General features: G+C 29.9%; 1 protein-coding gene and 1 long non-coding RNA gene across 2 annotated transcripts; one reads left to right on the top strand and one right to left on the bottom strand.

The window, feature by feature from the left end:
* Nucleotides 1-299: 299 nt before the first annotated feature.
* On the top strand, nt 300-5,116 carry LOC139819108 (uncharacterized). Its single transcript, XR_011733602.1, has 2 exons — nt 300-4,054; nt 4,680-5,116. It is a non-coding gene; the product is annotated as an uncharacterized lncRNA (long non-coding RNA).
* Nucleotides 5,117-6,470: 1,354 nt separating this feature from the next.
* LOC139819181 (uncharacterized) lies at nt 6,471-11,017 on the bottom strand. Its single transcript, XM_071788379.1, has 5 exons — nt 10,883-11,017; nt 10,589-10,786; nt 10,197-10,367; nt 9,510-9,717; nt 6,471-7,288 (listed from the first exon to the last, which is right to left on the bottom strand). Exons 1-5 carry the CDS (start codon nt 10,981-10,983, stop codon nt 7,241-7,243), a joined length of 726 nt encoding a protein of 241 aa, XP_071644480.1. The 5' UTR covers nt 10,984-11,017; the 3' UTR covers nt 6,471-7,240.
* Between the last annotated feature and the right edge of the window lie 6,347 nt (nt 11,018-17,364).

Raw genomic sequence — 17,364 nt, 5'->3', positions numbered from 1 at the left:
TTTTGGAAAATAATATTGAACTATGTTTGTTATGCTAGTTCTTACAAATTATATTTTAAAAACTGTGTTATATTTTCTAAACGAAAAAATGTATATGTACATAAAAGTGTATTTGATTTCTAATAAACTCACCTTTCTTATTAAAATTACGCTAGAATTAGGTGTAATTCTTCGTAACAATTAGCTTTAGTAAATGTATCTCGTCGTCACAACAAGTTTTCAATGTTAGAAATATAACGATTCTACTGCCTCGAGAGATTATCGAAAACTGAAGCTATGGATATTTGATATCATAATAAATACGTAACATAACGTGACAACAACTGGTAAAGTCATTACAAAGTTTATTTATTTATTAAGTGCTCGCCAAACGAAATAATATACACAGAATTTTCTTAATTACAAAGATTGATCAAAAATAGGAATAAAGTGAATTAATAAAGTAGTTAAAAATGAATATTTGACAGATATATGTACTTACAAGTACAGTAACAAAACTATTATCAATAAGAGACAGCTCTCGATGACACAGTCTGTTCAGAATCTAGCATTTATTCGAATTGAGAGTAAGTAGTACAGGGAAATTAGGATTTTTCTGCGGAATAATTCGCATGTAGCTAAATTTTTGCATGGACCTTTATTTTGTCGTTAAAAACAATATGTGAAAAGTCCCCATCGATGTGACCCCTGCTAAAAATTTTACAGAGGGTCAAAGGTAAAGAAAAACAGTTTTTCGCGAATATTTCTTTATTCATTAGTCCTACGGCAAAAATAGTTATTACAAAATTTGTAGCTTATAAAATTCTCTACAAAAAATGTTCTATAAGTTTTTTTGTACAAGCAATACTTTTCACGTAATAAATTTTGCAAGATATGCGCTGCGCGGTAAATTTACGGAGCGCTCTGACAGACGTCAAATAAAATGAAGCGTCGCACGCGCGCACAAAAAATGTCATATCTTTTGAACGAATCATCGTACAAAAATGATTGAAGAATCGTTGAAAAGCAGAAACTTTCAGCTTTTTAATGCAATTTGGTTCGTTATTCTATGATAATTTTTGAAAATTCTACGATGGTTTAAACAAATTGTTACATGCATTTTTTGCCTTTTTTCATAAAATCAGCCACAAGTAGGTTCCAAATTGTTTAAAAAAAAAACGCCAGCAGGATATTACAGTATATACTTCATACTTTGACCCTACCAGAGGAAAAAAATTACAAAAATTTTTTGCTTTAAAATCAAGCTATTGACATTTTCAGTAATTTTTAAAATTTTTGATGAAACGTTAAAATTAAAATCGTCATAACTTGGCGAAAAACTGAGCTAGAAAATTTTTTTAAAAAGCAATCGAAAGCTTGAAATGTCTACTTTTAGGTCCTACATTGCAATATTCCTCATTTTCTTCAATTTTTATTTATTTATGTAAATATACGAGTTGTCGCGAAAAATCTTATTTAAACAAAGGACTATATATTTACTTATAGTAGTTTTGTATAAAAATTTACGTTTCTCGGGGATAATGCACTGTTTTCCACACCACCTCGGAGGTACAGTGCTAAGCGCGTTTTTTTTTTAACGTGGTGTCCCCATTAAGCCTAATCCACTGTTTTTCTAAGAGAAATGAAACAAATCAATTTCCATGGTAAACATTCTTTTGCAAACGTGAAAAAACACACATTTTGCTATTAAGTCTCTGCTTCTTCTTCAATTCCCTCCGTTGGCTCGATATCCATAATTTCCGCGTCAACTTCTTCAATTTCCATGGCTTCCGCCAAGAAATCTGCAGGTTCGTCTTCGTAGCTGTCGATATAGCAATCTTCGATTGCATCAGGTGCTGTGTTAAGGCAAGACTGGCCATGGCAATGTCCACACACTGCTGAACATTTTAAACCCATTTTTCTGCAGCCACAGTTAAATCCGCAACTTTTTGAGCAGTTGCAAAAAATGGAGTTTAATAGAGTGTTCGGAGCAGGTGGTAGCAGAGATGGAATCGGCTCCAAAATATTATTCCTCCTTATCCATCCCCAATCTTCAGGATTGAGATCGTTCCCGAGTCATGTTTGCACTTGATAGTACACCCGATACAAATGCTGTTGAGCAGCACTAGATGTTGGTGGAAGAGTAGATAAAATGATATTTTTTGGAGTCGATTCCATCTTTGCTACCACCTGCTTCGGACACTCTGTTAAACTCCATTTTTTTCAACTGCTCGAAAAATTGCGGATTCAACTGTGGCTGCAGAAAAATGGGTTTAAAATCTTCAGCAGTATGTAGACATTGACATGGCCAGACTTGCCTTAACGCAGCACCTAATATAATCGAAAAATGCTATGTCAGCTACGAAGACGAATCTCCAGATTTCTTGGCGGAAGCCATAGAAATTGATTTGCTTTATTCCTCTCAAAAAAACAGTGGATTAGACCTAATGGGGACATCACGTAGAAAAAAACGCGCTTAGCACTGTACCTCCGAGGTGGTGTGGAAAACAGTGCATTATCCCCGAGAAACGTGAGAAACGTAAATTTTTATACAAAACTACTATAAGTAAATATATAGTCCTTTGTTTAAATAAGATTTTTCGCGACAACTCGTATATTTACATAAATAAATAAAAATTCAAGAAAATGAGGAATATTGCAATGTAGGACTTAAAAGTAGACATTTCAAGCTTTCAATTGCTTTTTAAAAAAATTTTCTAGCTCAGTTTTTCGCCAAGTTATGACGATTTTAATTTTAACGTTTCATCAAAAATTTTAAAAATTACTGAAAATGTCAATAGCTTGATTTTAAAGCAAAAAATTTTTGTAATTTTTTTCCTCTGGTAGGGTCAAAGTATGAAGTATATACTGTAATATCCTGCTGGCGTTTTTTTTTTAAACAATTTGGAACCTACTTGTGGCTGATTTTATGAAAAAAGGCAAAAAATGCATGTAACAATTTGTTTAAACCATCGTAGAATTTTCAAAAATTATCATAGAATAACGAACCAAATTGCATTAAAAAGCTGAAAGTTTCTGCTTTTCAACGATTCTTCAATCATTTTTGTACGATGATTCGTTCAAAAGATATGACATTTTTTGTGCGCGCGTGCGACGCTTCAATTTATTTGACGTCTGTCAGAGCGCTCCGTAAATTTACCGCGCAGCGCATATCTTGCAAAATTTATTACGTGAAAAGTATTGCTTGTACAAAAAAACTTATACAACATTTTTTGTAGAGAATTTTATAAGCTACAAATTTTGTAATAACTATTTTTGCCGTAGGACTAATGAATAAAGAAATATTCGCGAAAAACTGTTTTTCTTTACCTTTGACTCTCTGTAAAATTTTTAGCAGGGGTCACATCGATGGGGACTTTTCACATATTGTTTTTAACGACGAAATAAAGGTCAATGCAAAAATTTAGCTACATGTGAATTATTCCGCAAATTTGACATTTTTTTGTTTAATTTCCCTGTACTATAAGGACGAGCAGAGCTACCTGGGGTAAAACAGAGCCATGAGCAGAGAGAAATCTATAGAAAGATTTATTTGTTATCGACCTCCCGTAAGCGCGCTATCTATCGAGCAGCGTTTCTGTTGTTGTCGCGCTGCGAGGCATCCGTCCAATTTAACGCATGCGTCGTGTTTCTTTCTATATTCGTGCGCAACGCTGACGCGCAGGCGTTCCCTGATTTTACCGCGCAAACAACGACGTTCACGTCGTCACTTCTTTTCGGACGCTCAACGAGTGAGCATATATCATTTTGCTTAGATACGCTACTTATATATTGGTAGACTCCTTAATATCCCGGCTTCTGAGGAAGCAGAGCTGTTATATACAGCTACATTGCTGACTTGAGAAGACGAAACCTTGTATCTGGACTTTCTGATTGCTGAAAAGGAAAACGAGGAAATTCCGATAGTAACCACGAGGGCGGCCATTAATCCCGAAATATATTCTTGGAAGGACGAGGATCCCTTGCGTCGTCTTTATACTTTATAAGTATATTTCTGATGAGAGAATTCCAGTTATTTTATTCTGGAACAAGCCTAATTTTGGCTAATTTCAAGGTAACCTTATCATTCTATTTGGTAAAACCGTTCTTGGGTTTACATTATATTCAGGCTTTACACAGCCTAATCCTCGGATATTGGTTACTGAGAATATCGTGAGATTTTCACGATTCCATTTTGTGGTGCACATAAATTAATACGATCGACAGGCCTTTTCTCGAGAGCTCAGTTCCTTCGTGAACTTTCCAGAAGACGAATAGTATAAGGCTATTCGTGCTTCTATCCGTATAACACATAGCGTGTTCGGCGCGTGACAACGGAATATTTGAGGCGTGAAACATCGCGTGATTTGAGCGTGATATACCGTGTTAAACTAGTACGACATTGCGTATCCTAAGCATAATACATTGAGTGTACTAAACGTAACTAAAGTCAATATAGATATTATTATCGAATGATACAAATAGTAAATACTGTCGAAATTCTCAGTTCGAGAAACTATATTCCTTTATTAACTGTAATTATTATTATTCTATTTCTTGCGTGTTTTTCTGTATATATTGCTAATAATTTGCGATATTAGTCTATATTCAACTTATACAAGTTTATTCAGGTCAATAATGATTGAAGTACCATACACTATTATAACATATCGAATTCTAAACATGATCATTCCTTTCAGAAATTATATTCTTATTCGACGTTCTATGCTGAAACATTACTTGAACTTAGTAGTTTGATTGGTAAAAGAAAGATTAAATATCTGATAAAAAGTAACAAAGAAAACCTTCAATCATAAATGACAACAATTCAATATAATCCTTTACTGCATTGTTCCTGTATGATTTACGTTCTTTGCATATGTTTATGACTGTTTATTATATTTTGCATTCCTTTGATTTCGTTTAAATTACTTTGACATTGTCTAATTGAGATAAACATTAATTGCTGCATTCCTGCACAACCAAATGTAATACTTTGATTTTGTTATAAAATGATATAAACATTGTACTTTTATTTTATGAATACTGGTAAGGTTTTTGGCAGTTTTCCTTACCCGTGCAACGAATGTTGGTATTCGATGAGATTCTGCCAAATAAAGTATAATTGATTCATTAAGCAATTAAGGCATCGTTCTTTCCTTCCCTTCGAATAAAAGGTTTGATACTCAGTTCCTATACACAGTCAAACTTACAATTAAACAATTATAAGAGATCAACTGAAATATTTGAAAAAATGCGATTTTAGTTTTAACGATAACTTATGATACAAATATACACAAGATACAATATTTTCAATTTATTCCAATTATGTTCTAGAGAAGCAGTTAAACAATTTTCCGTATAAAATATTTGAAAGAAATAGAACGTTACATGTACACGCACATATCGTAAGTTCGTCGAAAGAATAAATCTCTATATAAAAATCGTTATTTCTATCTAGAAACTACTTACATGCAATAATGTTTATCAAGAAAAACGTGATAAAAATTTTGCGTACAAAACTTACATAATTTAGCAACACCATAAAGAAATATTATCGCGTTGCCCGTTGGAAACGTCTACTCAAAGCTTTATACAAATTAATGTCAAAACTTTATCAATTGTTGGAGTGGAAGTTTAGGCACGTGGGCAAGAATCACTTATGTGGTGTATTCAACAGTTTATCATAATCTAACGCTACATGTGTGCGATCCCGAACAAGAGGAACTTCGCGCTCCGGAGTCCGCGACGTAAGTGAGCTCCGCTTCGTCTCCTCACGATCGCGAAATCCTTCGATCATCAATGGGCGCATTCAGCGCACAGAACAGTTGCGGATTTATGCGCTGAATGGCCTGTGATCGGGAGCGTTCCCACAACATGTGGCCACAGTATACAGTAGCGCAACTCTCTGTCGGCACTTTTGATGTCGGTGAAGCCAGATTCACAGTACGCATGCGCAAGTTGAGCCAGTTTATACGGTAACGCCATCTGAATCTCTCTCTCACTTACTCTTTCCTTCTGTCTTATGTTGTCTTTCTAATTCATTGTTACATCAGAGAAATCGGATTTTCGGATTATAAATAAGCATCATGGTTGGTAGTAACAGTTAAAAAGTTAAAAGTTAAATAATGAAGTTAAAAGTTAATAACTTTTTTAACTCAACTTAATTAATTTCAAATAAATTTATTTTTAACTTCAAGTTATTTTCTAATTATTTTTAAAGCATATAAAACCTAACTTATTAACTTCTTGTTTTAGTTAAAAATGTATAATTATGTAAAAGAAAAAATTATTAATAAGATACATATATATTCTCATATAAAAAATAATATTTCTTTTTTATAAACACTAAAATATTTAAACAATTAAAATATTAAATTTATTTGATGTGTATGATTTATATTATAATTATTTTATTTAAAGTAATCTAATTTTAAAACATGTTACGACATTCTAATATAAATTTTTAAAATTAACTTTTTATTTAGCTGAAGTAAGATAAGTTAATGTAATCTCTAAATGCAATATTTACTATTTTTTTGTTTATGTGACTTTTAACGTAATTAAATTATTTTTATAAATTATTTAAGTTTAACTTATAATTTATAGTGTTAAAAAATATTAACTTACCTAATTGTATAAATATTAATTGTGTATACAAGAAGTATTATATGTTTGCGCTTTAGAATTGATTATGTAGATGTGAAAGATATGTAATAATATTAATTTATGGTAAGTTCAGGTATATAACAGCAAAGTTTATATATTTTATATAAAAAGTACACGTTTTTGTTCATAAACATATGTATATATTTTATTTTTTATTATCTAGAATAAGTTTATATCTTTGACATTTATATTATTTAAAAATACATTTGTCGTATAAAACGTGTGTATGTGTATGTAGCACGCGCGCGTGCGCGCGTGTATGATGTGTGTATGGAATACAAACTATTATACAACGTGACATTTACAAAATATTTAAAATTGCTAATAAAAAACAAAATTAATATGTGTATTTCAATAAAATACAAAGTTTATAACATATATACTTACGTTTTTTATTTTCTAAGATCGTATTTCAATTATTATTGCGAAAAGTAACACATTTAGTTTAAATAATATAAAAATTTAAAGTTTTACAATCATTACAGTATAATAAACTTAACGTATGTTACATGTAAAGCATAAATTAATATGGACGCTCAATATACCTAAATCGTTAATATATATCTACTTACACTTTGGCAAAAATGACTATTCAGCTTTTATTTTGTTTCCCCACAGTCCCACCAATGATATGACAAATCTGAATAAAAAAAAAATAATAATATATCTTATGAAAAATATTCTTATTTCTATCTTACCGCTATATATTACAATAAGCGTTTTTTATTTCCATATATCTTACCTCCACTGTGATATTAAAAATAATCTTACATCTATCTTATCGCTACACGTGTACAAATTACAAATTATTTATGATAAAAACTGTATCATGCAAGAAAGAAACCAAAATTAAAGATGTAAAATATTCCACATTTTTCTATTGCTTTGACCAACCCCTTTACGTGTCTTATTATGTTGTATTAGTGCGTAATAAATGTGCATGCGAAAAAATAATTTAACAAGAAAATTTGAGGGAAAGTTGGGACATGGAGTTTCAAAGTTAATATCTTTTACTAAAGAAAGTAAATAAGCACCAATATTTTTTTTATAACAATTACTTTCAAAATTTTTAATAAATATTTCATCTAATTTATGTATGTATGAACAAAACTGATTACTTGGAATATTCAAAGCTCCAAAAAGTTCTCCATTCTCAGTTCCATAATCACGAAATGAACAATATAAAGTAGTGTTATCTAAAACTTGAGTAGTTTCATTTATATAATCTGTACACGCTTCACACGAATGTATTGCTAAACATCTTTTTATTAAATAGCCGCAAACGTATTTAAATGCATTTTGTTCTGGCAGGTCCATAGAACGATAATCGTGTGTTGGAACATCTAAAATTTTACATGAAGTAGGTGATGTATTAAAGTCGGATTCTGTAGAGTGAAGATTTGATGTTTCCATAAGATTTAACATTTCATCGGAATCTGGAGCACAATTTTTCGTATCACAATGTTGTAATAATTTAACACTAAATAGTTTTTTAAAAGCGCGTGAAAACTGTATAGGAGTTGGATTTACAGAATTACCACCTTGTTGCCGAACAGAACCAAAAAAATTTTCGAGACAATCCGTATTTATTTTACGAGTTTGTAGATATGGAAAATTAAAAGTCTTCAATATGTCCCATAAGTGTATAATACTATTAATAGTGATCTGCCAGCATTCAAAGCATTTAATCTTTACAATTTTACCCTTATTATTAATAGCTGTAATATTTTTTAAGAAATTCAACGTTTCTTGTAAAAATTTCAATTGTTTCGTGCTTCCGATAAAAACTTCTCTATATTCTTTTGGACTGATCATAAAAGATGAATTTAATATATCAAACAATTTATCGAAACGATCAATAAATTCTACTGTCCCAATTGCTTCAGATGGAAGATAACCTACAGACATTAGCGTGCACATACCGGCAGCTACATGATTACTTAAAACTTGTACGGCGTACTTAACTTTCATTTTCGAAAAATTATTGGGTTCAATATGAATGGGAGATAATTTAGGAGCTGCCTTAATCCATTGTTTAATATCTTTTGAATAAAATTGAACAATATAAGACCATGATGCAAATTTATCATTAAATTTTAAATTATACTTTAATAAATTATTACGCGTTGCTTTGATTAAATGGGGAGTATCAAAAATATATAATATATTTTGTTCATCAACAACAAACATTGAATTTTAGTTGATATTCCTAATTCGCGAGATAATTGCAAGAAGTTGGAACCCATGTCCGTAATTAACGCATGCACAGTAGCACCACATTCTTTTAATTTTCTTATTGCATCAAAAATAATAGTTTTTATTGTATCGCTTGTACAAGTAGTCGCTACAAAACAATAACAAAGTGGAACTTTCCAGTTGCCTGCTATACTTCGTGCCATAATAACAAATGCATTCTTTGCAGATATTGGTAATTTATTATCACCAACATCTTGGAATCCTATTATTTCGTCTCGTGAAACATCGTAAAATAAATGAGATTTTAAACTCATTTCATCTATGCACAGTACACAATGTCGCTCGATAAGTGGTAATGAATTTAATTTTATTTTTAAAGCCTCAAAGACTTTTATATTAAGACCAGGAAGAATATTCCAATTATATGTGAAAGATTGTAAAGTACGCACGGAAGGTAATGTAAAGATTTTTCTTAATTCTTTATAATTTCGCGGACTTAAAAAGTACATTGATAAAGCAAATTTTTTAAAATCATTATTGTATCGTATGCCACGTTTGTCTCTTGTTTGCGCGTCTACTTGTACTGACAGTAACATACTAAATTTGTCCGGTAACCACTTATTTCCTAATGTTCTTAAAGTTTCTAATTCTTTATTCTTTTGTACCTTATCTTCTCCATATGGTGATTTTTTAGTGGTGATACTTTTTTCCACTTTCTTTCGAAGACGTCGCAGTTTTTGCTGGAGATCTTTGTTTTTTAATCTCATTTTCTGTATGGTTTTGCACAACCGTTTCTTTGTAGGGCTGTCCTTTTTCTTGGATGTCATCGTTGCTTTCGATATCATTGTTTTGACAGGTATACTGGATGTGCTTCTAAATTAACACAAAAATCATTAAAAATAAAAAAAATAAAAAAATTGAACAAAAAAGTATGCATAAAGTTTTATTTTAATTATAAAACAAAGAACAATAAGTATATAAAAGCACAATAAGTAATAATAAAAAAGTAATTTTAAAAATAATATAGGCATGTAAGACAATGAAAGATATATGAATTTTTTGTTGGCCTACATCTACGTATACTATATTACTGTAGTACTCTCCTAACAAAGAATACTTATATTATGTTAAAATGTAAAAGTAGTATATATAAGCAGTTAGATAAGTAGTTTGCACTTGTTGTCTATTTTTCTCTTAATAGTTTTTTAATAACTTGATAATAATTTGATAATAATTATTATACTAAATGTACATTTTTATTTTACTAAATTTTTTATAAATTTATATATAATATTTATAAACAGAAAAGTATAGAAATGGGGTAATATATAGCAATACATGTAAAAACTTACGGTTTCATAATTTCAACATCCATTGTAATTTCCTCTTCTATGTTGTCAGTATCCATTTCAATTTCCTCTTCTATGTTGTTTCCTTTTTCTTTTTCTATAACAGAATTTGCTTGCTCTTGTATATCTTCCGTTATTGTGTCCTTTTCTGCTTCTGCATCCATTTCTATTTCACTGCAAAAAGATTTTAAGTTACATAATTTACTATATTAATACAAAATCAATAATACATGATGTTTGAAAATAATATTTTTAAGATGTCATTATATATGTTCTTATTTTGAACATGTGTGCTGACTGGATATGTTTGTATGAAATATTATTACATTTTAAAACAACCAAAAAGAAACTGCAATGAAATTGATAGCAATCTAAAACATAATTATATAACCTACATTGTTTTAAAACATGATGCTAAATCTTCTCCAAATCTTGTGGGTATGGCATCAGGATGAAGAAGAATTCTTCTTTTATTAATCCTAAACCATTTCTCCTCAAAATGCAAAGAGCATAATCGGCAATTTCTATACGAATATTCAAGTCCTTTTTCTTTTAAATCTAGTCTTCCACTTGCTTGTACCCATTGCAACCATCTGTTATTACAATGTATTAAACATTATAAATTTATGTAAAAAAATATAACGTAATTAGAAAAACTAAAAATACTGTTATAAAATAAAATGAAAAACCTGTCATGTTCTTTTGGAAATCTAAATACATGTCTTCCTTCCAATTGAAGATTTCCAGGACATCCTGTTATTGAACAGGTTTTAGTTTTCTTTGCACTCATTTCCTTACTACTTCTGTTTTCTTCTGCATCTGAAACAGAGCTAAGATCAAAGTGTTTTCTGCAAGAGAATTGAAAATCTGAACAATATAATATATGTACAGATCTACAATTCTCTTTAAGGATAAATGTCACTTCCTTTCTTGCTTTCCCTTCACTTCACTTCACATCACTTCACATCACTTCACTTCACATCACTTCACTTCACTTCACATCACTTCACTTCACTTTATTTCACTCCTCTTTAAATATCTAAATTATCTAACATATCAATTGAACGACATATCCACATATACTGTGACATAACCGATGTGGTAAGCTAATGCCGCCAATTTCTAAACATTTGAATGGTCATGAGAAAGAGCGAAAATCGAAAGAATAAGTGAGAGAGAGATTCAGATGGCGTTACCGTATAAACTGGCTCAACTTGCGCATGCGCGCTGCGTTTTTGGCATCATCTGACGAAGAGAGTTGCGCTACTGTATACTGTGATGTGGCGGTAGCGGACGCCATATTTTAGAGCGAAAATTTTGATGCTACATCGACGGAACTGTTGTGAGATTTGACTGGAGACATGTGAAGACATGTGAGTTGTCTTGGGTTATGTTCTATGCTGCATTGCAATGGATTATTACGAAGATCAATATACATATAACGGATTAAATTACAATATTGTAGATATATTGGAAGTGCACGAGAAATTGAAAAATGGTATGTACAATTAGAAATAAAATATTATTTTAAATTAAATTGTATAACTAACCTACATAATCTAAAATAAATTACACATGCCCAGCAAACACCAAGCTACATGTAACTTGATGTTTGTTGTCCATATTTCACGTTATTTACACTTAAGATAAAATACACGTGGATCAGATGTCGAGTGGTATCGACCGCTCACTCAGCAAAGCATTCAGCGAAAAACAGCGCTGGGAGAGGGAGCGATCCCGCAACAGTTTTGTGCGCTGAATGCGGCCAATAACACGGGTGGTATTGGTGCGAACACGCATCGGCCGCGTGCCGCCTCAGTGTACTTCCGCATATACACAGCTTGTTATAAATTAGATCTATTTCTAACATCAATTGTGATTTAAATTTCACGAAACTTTTTGTTAACAATTTAAAAATTCTACGCACGTCTATTATTGATTACTAAAATTTTTCGTGAACCTATATTCATAGATCTAACGGCACTTTTCTGATATAATATTTTTGTTAAGTTATCAACTCCAATCATCTCCAATAAAATTCGTAGAGTCAATTACGAGATGTGTTGAAATCTATTATGCAAAAAATGACATTTTACTCATTCGTTTCTGTTTCAATTCTCAAACATCTGTCCACATACAAAGCGATTTATTCTTCAACAAGCTTTCGCACAATGCCTACAAATAATATTATTAAAATTATGCAACGCAAGTGTGAACATTACGCATATGTATAATAATTTTTTCATGAAAAGAGAGAGAGAGAAATCGACAAAAGAGAGAAAGTGAGAGAGAGAGAGAGAGAGAGAGAGAGAGAGAAGCGCGCACGTGCGTGAGTATGTGTGCCGCTCTCTCTCTCTCTTAGGTTTGTTTATCAATTTATTATAAATTTCCATATCACAGATTTAGAAAAAAATTAGAAACTTGATTATAAAATTGCAATAATATAAAAAGCGAAAAACAAAATATACGTGTGTTTGTATATGCTCAAAGCAAACTGACTAACAATAACAATCAATTGGAAAAAATTTTATTACAGATCATATCTAACGAGCAGATATCAGAATTTTAGAGTAGTGATTATATTCTTTCAGTTAGAGTCCTTTATGAGTTTACTTTCTTCTGCTAATTATACGATATTCCTTATGTCATTTAGCGTGTTTTAACTATTTAAAATCATGATTCCACAGGCGAAATATTTGACTTTGACATATCAATCACTTAGAAACACTTAGAAATAGATCTTAACTGGAATAGCGATTAATGCATTTCAAAACGCTTCACAGTAAACAAATTTGTGTTAAATTCAACACATTTCACGTGTTCCAAACGGTCCACTCAAATTTTTGTTTTAATTTAACATAATGTGTATATGTCAAATTATGACACAAATATTTATATCCATGATTTAACACAAAATAAAGAAAATGTGATGATTTTATGTATAATACAACAGACATCTGTATAATGTTAAATATAAATGAGAAGGATATTTTTTAACAAAACTACATTATTTTTATGTTAATCTTACGATTAATTGTAAAATGTGCAGTTATTTTAACATTTAATTTACTTAAATATGAATTTAACACAAAAAAATCAAACATAATCAAAATTAGTTAAAAATTGACGCATTAGTATGTTACATTTTTAACACAAAAGTTTTAATAAAGTCTATTTTTAACAAAAATACACAAAATTTTTTACTGTGTACGTTTCAGATTTCCATCGATGAATACAGAACACATTATAATATTAGCTAGATATATATAAATACTTAAAATCTAATAGTAGGTTTTCCCGTAAACAATAATAAAGAGTCGGTGAAGAAATGTCGTATGACAATCTTTAACAAGGCAAAGGAAAGAAAAGTTTGTCCTTTAGAATCTAGTAAATAAAATTGAATATAATTTCTTATTTATGTTAAATTATTATAAACTTTGAGAAAAATTAATATCTTGGATGTCCTTTTGTCAATAAATTGGAATAAAATACAGGCTGATTCAGGACCTCTGCCCAAACTCTGAGGAACAACAGATCTCGCAGGGGAACCATTTTCTGTAAGGCAACTTATGTTCTCTGACGAGTCGTTTAGGAGCTACGCGACCGCGCAGACAGGCCTCTTTCTGCGAGATCTATTGTTCTTCAGAGTTTATCGCATAGGTCCTGAATGGTCACCCTATATAGATAATAGGAAAAGAAAAGAAAAATAAAAGTTTCAAGTTTTACAATGCTTCTAACAATTTTAATTCAATTTTCTATATAATCGTAATTCGGAAATTACTTTTTTGTTAAAAAAAAAATTTATTTTTAATTTATTCGCATTTTAATGCGAATCTTTTATATGTGAATAAGATAGAAGTTATTAGAAGTACTCAATAAAAATACAAAATAAATGTATTAATTAAAATATAGGTATATGAACAAAAAAAAAGATTGCTGATGAAAGTTAATGAAGATGATGGAGACCTCTACAGAAAAATCAGGTTTATATGACATGAGATAATTTTATTTCTTAAAAATTGTCCTTCAGCTCTAGTTGACATTTTTCTGAAATATATTTCTGCTTACAAGCATTCAAATTTTTATCTAACATAAAATTTCTGAGTTGGCAAAGTTCTTTTATAAATACCAATATTTAGTCACAAGGATTATTGGTTATTTAGAAATATCGTTTTATTATAGTTTTATTAGTATAGAAAAAAAATAGTATGTATATAGTAATAATATCAGCAATCAGTCACAAAATATTAAAAATAGTTAAGAGTAACTTAAGAAATTAATAATAACAAACAGCTTAATGATAATCAGCTTACTTAAAGCTAAAAATAAAGAGAGATGTTCAGAGCAAGAGACATTACACGAATTATTCGAGACTCACTAATTATATGCTTCTTGTTTCATAGATTCCACAACCACTCGAAACTATCTTCTTACATTTCGTTTTATAAGTACAATAATAGAAAAATAAACTGACAGCAAGAGGTACGTCAAACAAGATTTAAATGTAATGATGTAAACATGTTTATCAGTTGATTGATAGGTTTGTTTTTATAGTAACAATCTTATAACAATAACAATAAAGTTATAAGATAACATTTATGTTCATTAATGTAAAAGAAATCTTTGGTTTAGCTTTGCGATTAATTTAATACAAATTAAATTAAAATGTAAAAAATTAATGTACATCTCTAATACGAAAAAAATAACATAATCCGCGCGTAGAATATTATGTTAATTTAATGCATTTTAACATTTGTACACATTTATGTACAACCGAATCTTTTTAAAGCGAAGGATTATAGTTATTGTCAAAATTTATGTGTTATATCTCTCTATCAAATTTAATTTGTACCAAGTATAATTTAAACCTGTATAGACGTATTCCCTTTACATTACAACACTTTTGAAATCAGCATGACAACTTTTTGCAAAGTTTTATATACTCTGTTGAAAGATACATACAGCGTACTATTTTATAAGATGTCTTAGAATATTCGTAAATGTCTTTCCTACTGAATACTTATTAAGACATGCAGTAATGATATAAAATGTTATCTGCAATAAAAATGTAAATATGTGTCACTATATTACAATCCATTAATTCTGCATAAATTTTGAAAATAGTTCCGCTGATTCTGAATTTCAGAGAATCGTCCATCTATTCTTAGTTTAACTGTCAATAATGTCACATTAATATAATTCACAATTGTGTTCAGAGATTATGTGCCTGAGATAAGTCATTCAAGTGCCGAAATAATTTACAATTTATCGCGGTAGTTGATTTTGGCGGTTTCCTTGCAATTGGGATCACCGAAAAGACATCCCCATTTCACAGCTTCTCACCTTAAGCATTTGATAAAGTCATTAGGTTTCTCATTAGGTTTGTCGGTATATGTTATATTCTTAAGAAGCTCATGCAAGATATTCCGCACATGTGTCTAAAAATTACAAAATAATTAATTTGTAAAAATTTCTAATATCCGAGTTTGAGCAGGATGTTATTTATATATGTATGTAACATATATGCATAAATAAATTATATAAAAATATTTATGTTTGTTTATAAAAAATATTTTGCAAAAATAAATATGTAAATTTACTTTACTATACAAATTTTGATAGCATTACGGTGTGTACGAAATGTATACAACATTTAACGTTTAATTGAAGCTAACATCTATATTTATGTTCTTTTAAAGCTGATATTATAAAAGTAGTATTAATAAATTTTTTTAGGTATTTACATGCATTTAATTATTCCTATATATATTTCAATCTTGAAGAAATTTCATATAATTTATTTATATAAAATTACAATTTATTTGTAACACATAGAAATGTAGAGTAAAACGTAAAAATTTTCTTTTGCCATATTTGTTATTACGTACCTTTATTTTCCCAGACAAAAATAATTCAGGTACAGATTTAAAAAGTTTAAACACAGGAACCCATACTATGTAATCTGTCTCTCGTTCTAGATATTTCGTTAGGTTCAAGAAAGTGGACAAGGAAAGTTGATCATTCATCAGAAAATAAACTGCATCATCGATAATTTGAGCACGATTAAGCACATGTATTTTTGTATATTTGTCCGATGTCCTTAAATAGTGGATATAATCCGATCCCAATATATAGCATCGTAATTGACACGATAATATCCTACCATACATTAAACACATTTTCGTTGCTAATTACATATGTATAACGCAATTTAATAAAAAATGTAAACATATAGCTAGCAAAACTAGCAAAACTAGGAAAAAAGAATTGATACTACCTATGATATATAAAGTTCTATAAATATTTCATGAAATTTGGTCCATTCGGAATATGCATAGAATATTCTACAAATGTCTAATAAATATAGTACATTTAAAAAATGCATAGAATATTCTATAAATATTTTGACAAATATAGAATATTTGGAATATTTACGGAACATTTTGTTAATATTCTTAAACATTTATAGCATGTGCTATGAATATTCTGAAAAACTTTTCTAGAATTATTATGAATATTTCAATAATAATCTGTGAACATTGCAATAAACATGAAATATTCAGAATATTAATAGAATATTTTTTACATATTAGTAGAATATTTTTAAAATAATCTATAAACATTTTAGGAAAAATATTGAAAACATTCTAATTATTCTAGGAATATTTAAAGAATATTTTGGAACATCATATAAATATTCTGGAAAGCATTAATAAAAACTTTTTAGAAATCCGAGACCCTTGCGAGCTAACGAAGGGGAAGCGTAACGAGACCACGAGAGAGTCCCCAGGTAGGAAACGCCGATACTCGAGAAACGGGCCAAGACTGGCACGAGTGTCGGTTTGCCGACGTTTAATGCCCAAGCCTGGCCCAACTATTACCCGAATTTGGGTAGCCGAGGCTTGGCAAGCAAGTGCAGCCCAATATTAGGCCAAAACTTAATAGCCAATCCTTATTCTTTATCATTATTATTAGATTTACAATTTTCTTTTCAAAAAAATAATTAAAAATAAATAATTTTATAAAAAAATTTTATAATGAGCCGGCACTGGTTTCTGACATTCACCCGACATTGAGAAATATTATATCATATATCTAATTCAAATTTTATTACTCTTTTTAAACTGAATTTGTTTCTTAAGATAATTTTTGGAAAATTATATATTTGCGC

Source organism: Temnothorax longispinosus, chromosome 9 (genome assembly GCF_030848805.1).
Source record: "Temnothorax longispinosus isolate EJ_2023e chromosome 9, Tlon_JGU_v1, whole genome shotgun sequence".
In the NCBI taxonomy this organism is placed as follows: Eukaryota; Metazoa; Arthropoda; class Insecta; order Hymenoptera; family Formicidae; genus Temnothorax; species Temnothorax longispinosus.
The sequence above is the reverse complement of the archived record's forward strand: the minus strand, read 5'-3'. Positions and strand labels throughout refer to the sequence as shown.